The sequence below is a fragment of the Apaloderma vittatum genome, unplaced genomic scaffold (genome assembly GCF_000703405.1).
Source record: "Apaloderma vittatum isolate BGI_N311 unplaced genomic scaffold, ASM70340v1 scaffold21943, whole genome shotgun sequence".
Taxonomy (NCBI): domain Eukaryota; kingdom Metazoa; phylum Chordata; class Aves; order Trogoniformes; family Trogonidae; genus Apaloderma; species Apaloderma vittatum.
Window position 1 is genome coordinate 3,172 of NW_009710077.1, and position 3,959 is coordinate 7,130.

Here is a 3,959-nt window from a genome sequence, read left to right on the forward strand (position 1 = left end):
ATTGGCCAAATCGGTCAACTGTCAGCCAGAGTTTCAGGGGACCACTTAGAGAGCAGGAGAGAAATCTGTTTAACAAATTCATTTAGGAATCAGAGCTGCCTTTTCTTCACACGTACACACACACACCCCCTGGCCATCTCTATTCCCCGCTTTATAAATAAGTGATCCAGAAACACCGACAACTCTTCCTCCTGGGAAAGCATCCTCAGCCCAAGGGGCTGGGTACCACCTTCACCTCCCAGGGCTCCGCATCACCTCCTGTCATCAGACATTTTCAAAAAGGACAAATGCAAGAGGCTCTGGAGCCATCCCGTCTTACTCTTGGTGGGGAGGGACGTGTTCCCTCTCCCCTCCAAGCCCAGCCCTAGGGCACGTGCGGCTGCCTTTACCTTTGTCGCCCAGGATGCCGTCTATGCTGTGCTTGGCCTTCTTCTCCCCATCTTCCTCCTTCTTGTCGCAGTCCTCCTCTTCCTCTTTCTTCCCGAATTTGATACGTAGCACACGGCTAATCGAACTCACTAAACCTCAGACAGTCAAAGACAAAAAGGCAAGTATAAGCTGCCTGGGATGACAAGGTGGGAGCCGGCCAGGAAAAACCCGGGCCGGGACTGCACGACTTGGGCAGGCGGCCTTGCACCCACACGAAGGGCCTCCACACCCCTTTTTTTTCCCAGGGGTACACACCTGCCCCGTCCTCTGTGCCCTCCAAAACACCCCTGGGTTCACCAAGCTGCCAAGGTAGACCTCCAAAGTTGGACGTGCTCATGGCTGTCCTCCTGAGACCTCCAGCACGAGCAGTGCCCAGTTGTGTGCAGCACCCCCGGAGTATCACAGCTCATGCAATACCCCAGGGGCCTGCTCCCCCGGGGTTACTCCCTGCTTTGTAACAAGAAAGAGGCCCCCCAATACCCAGCTTTCACCCTAGACCCTACTGGGACCCTCACCCTGGATTCAGACCTAGGCTTTGCCCTGCTTTGGGGGAGATGTGCCCTGCAGAGAAATCTCAGCCCCCAACCCCACAACAGAGGGGTACTCTCAGCCAGGACCTACAGAGCTCGCACATCCTTGCAGACCCAATATTGGGGTACAGGGGGGCTTTCCTCAAGAAATGGGGATCCCTGGCTGGTGGAAACGCTGTCAGCCTGCAGCCCCCTCCCCAAGCAAAAAGTCCCCACGGGGCAGCTAGGGTCCCCTTTAAGCGTGGGTTTGGGGTCTGCCTCCGCGTGTGCTCCACACCGGGATCCCTCCTTGCTTTCTCAGGGGTTGGAATGAGTTGGGAAAACCGATTTGTTTGTGTTTGTTTTTCCAGCAGACCGCAGCCTGGTGTTTATTTGCTGCTGTGGGTTTGCTTGGGGTGATTTTTCTTTCCCCCCACCCTCCTCCCCTCTCAAAGCAAAGGCCGAGAGGATGTCTACAGCCCGTGGAAACATTTTATTTATTTTTTTTTTAGTAGCCATAATCATTTCCCTCCAGCTTCCTGCGGGTCTCGGGGTGTCCTTCTTGCCAAGCTGCCTTCTCACCTGAGGGCACGGTGCTCCGGTCGCAGTGCCCATCCTTCAGGAGCCTGTCTCGGATCTCCCAACTAAACATCCCGGGGTTTTCCCGTTTGTATTCCTCGATTTTCTTCTCCACGTCGGGAGTCGCAACCTGCTTTTGTGATCAAGGGACACCGGTGCGTGCCCGCGTGTGCAGAGAGAGAAGGGGAAGGAGAGAAAAAGCGCTTTTAATTGAAAACTAAAACAGCTCAGTTCAGTTCAATCCTCGCCCCGGCTGCTAGGTTTGGGGCTAAGAATAGGGATTTGAAGGGGGAAAAGGAGGAAAATAAAGGTGGAGGAAGGCTCTTCTCTCCCAAACGTTGGTCACCCCAAAAGTAGAGTCTCTGGGTGCCAAGAGGGTGTGTTTATCCTAAGCCCCAGAGGGAGGAAAGGACGCAGGGAGGGGGTACAGGAGATGCTTTGTTTTGGTGGGGTTCTGTACACTCAGCGATTTATTATCCCCCGAAACATCCCGAATCGCCTCCTCCCCACACACCGGGGCAGAAGGAAATGCTTGAACGCGCGGCACTTGTTGCACATGGGAGGGGAAAAAAAAAAGAAAAGAAAGGAAAAGAAAATCACTTTAATTATTCATAGCCTTCAACTCTGCACCGGTTTCTACCCATCTGAGCCTGCAAATTTCAGCTTTATTAAAGCTCCTTCCCCTTTTTCTTTCTGTCGCTGCGTATTCACCTGGAAAAAAACCCCACTAAAACTTATACCCGGGCAAAGAAATGTGGGTTTGTTGTTTGGTTGTTGTTTTTTTTTTTCCCCAAGGAGGGCGGGTTTAGCTCGGTCCCCGCATTGCACTCACCCTGGGCTTGCTTCCTCCGATGGCTCCGGGTCGGATGGAGCCCGTCTCTTGGTACCGACAGAGAATTTTGGAGACGCAACCGTGGGAAACCCGCAACTGCCGGGAGATCACGCAGGGCCGGATCCCGTGGTGAGCCATCTCCACGATTTTATGACGGATGTGGTTGGGCAAGGGTCGACCGTTAATGAACACCCCTCCGAGCTGGTTCACCCTGCCCTGGCCCAGCGGGGTGGAAACTGGAGAGAAGAAAAAAAACAAACAAAACAAAACCACAACCCAACAACGCAGGGAAAAAAGTTAAAAGAAGGGAAAATGCAGCAAAACGGGGCGCACCCCGCACTTTCAGCTTTTCCTCTCAATATTTGAAGGTTTAAAAGGTGGGAGAAAGCTCTCACCCAGCTTCTGGCCTCGATGTTTATCCCTGCATCGCGGGAAAGGCTTTTGCCATCAATAAAGGGAAAATAAAAATGCCTATGACCCGCACGCCCATCACTCCGCTCCCCGAGGTTGCCGCTGGGTTTGTGTCTTTACATGTTTGGGGTTTTTTTTTCGGCCTTTCCCAACCTATGTTTTAAATAGTAAGCGACGTTTTAAATAAAAATTTAAAACCAGGTGGAAAAGCCCCCACCTCCAAAAAAAAAAAGCGCTCTCCACGTCTTACTTCACGTTACGGAGCTCTTTGCTCTCAAATAAACTTTTGGAAATAAAAATACCCTCGAGGGGCTTTTTTTGTTGTTGTTGTTGGTTTGGGTTTGGTTGTTTTCTTTTTTTTTTTTATTATTGTTATTTATTTTGCGGTTTTGGTGGGGTTTTGTTAAGCGGTTTGGAGGGGAGTGTGAAGGAAGCGCGGATTCCCCGCGGCCGCTCCGCTTCTTCCCCGACACCTTGCGCGGCGCATCCCCGCCCGAAGCGGGGGACCAGCGGCTCGTTAATCCCCCTCCCCGATTTGTTTAATATCTCGCAATGTAGATCTTGCAGATTAATACGATTTCACAGGCTGGAAATTAGAAAAAAAAAAAAAAGGCAAAGGGAGGAGGGGGAGAAGAACTCAGCTGGGTAATTTGCAGAAAGGCTGGAGGGGGGCGAGGGACAGGGAAGGCGAGGGGGGTGATTTTTCTCTTTATACAAAGAAAAGTCGATTCCAGAAATTGCCTCGCGATTTAACAAGAATCATGCACCACTAATTCCAAGTCACTTGGCCAGCACTCCCTGGATATATCATTATCGACAGATAACACTCGAGTGGCCAATTCAAGAGGTACAAAACCCGCCGGCCGCTCTCTCTTTTCATTATTCCCAGTCATGTTGTGCAAATATTGTTGTAATCCTTTGATCCTTTCCCTTGCCGTCTGTTTTACTTCATTTGCTACAGAAAAGCACTTCAACAAATCCCCCCAGCTTGTATGTTTTGCAGCCTGCGTGGTTTTCCACAGGTTTGAGTTTCGCCACTTGATCACGGTCAGGATGAAAATTTTCCTGTTTAATAAATGCGGGGAGAGGGGTCCCGCTCTAGTTTTGCCGCTTTCTTTTTTTTTTTGCTTTTTTTTTTTTTTGTCTGCCTAGAAATAATATCCCAGGAACACAAAGGGGGAAAGAAAAAAAAAAAAAAG

At 50.6% G+C, this 3,959-nt stretch overlaps 1 protein-coding gene across 1 annotated transcript in view; it reads right to left on the reverse strand.

Annotated features, from left to right (window-relative positions):
* Positions 1–319: 319 nt before the first annotated feature.
* Positions 320–3,959, reverse strand: part of LOC104272240 (paired box protein Pax-7-like) — a gene marked incomplete at its 3' end in the record, with an annotated part of 4,310 nt that continues 670 nt past the window's right edge. Inside the window, exons 2-4 of the mRNA XM_009867183.1 lie at positions 2,350–2,585; positions 1,521–1,650; positions 320–518 (exon numbers count right to left, since the gene is read on the reverse strand). Of these exons, the coding sequence (XP_009865485.1) occupies positions 320–518; positions 1,521–1,650; positions 2,350–2,585 (565 nt within the window). The remainder of the gene's footprint in view (positions 519–1,520; positions 1,651–2,349; positions 2,586–3,959) is intronic.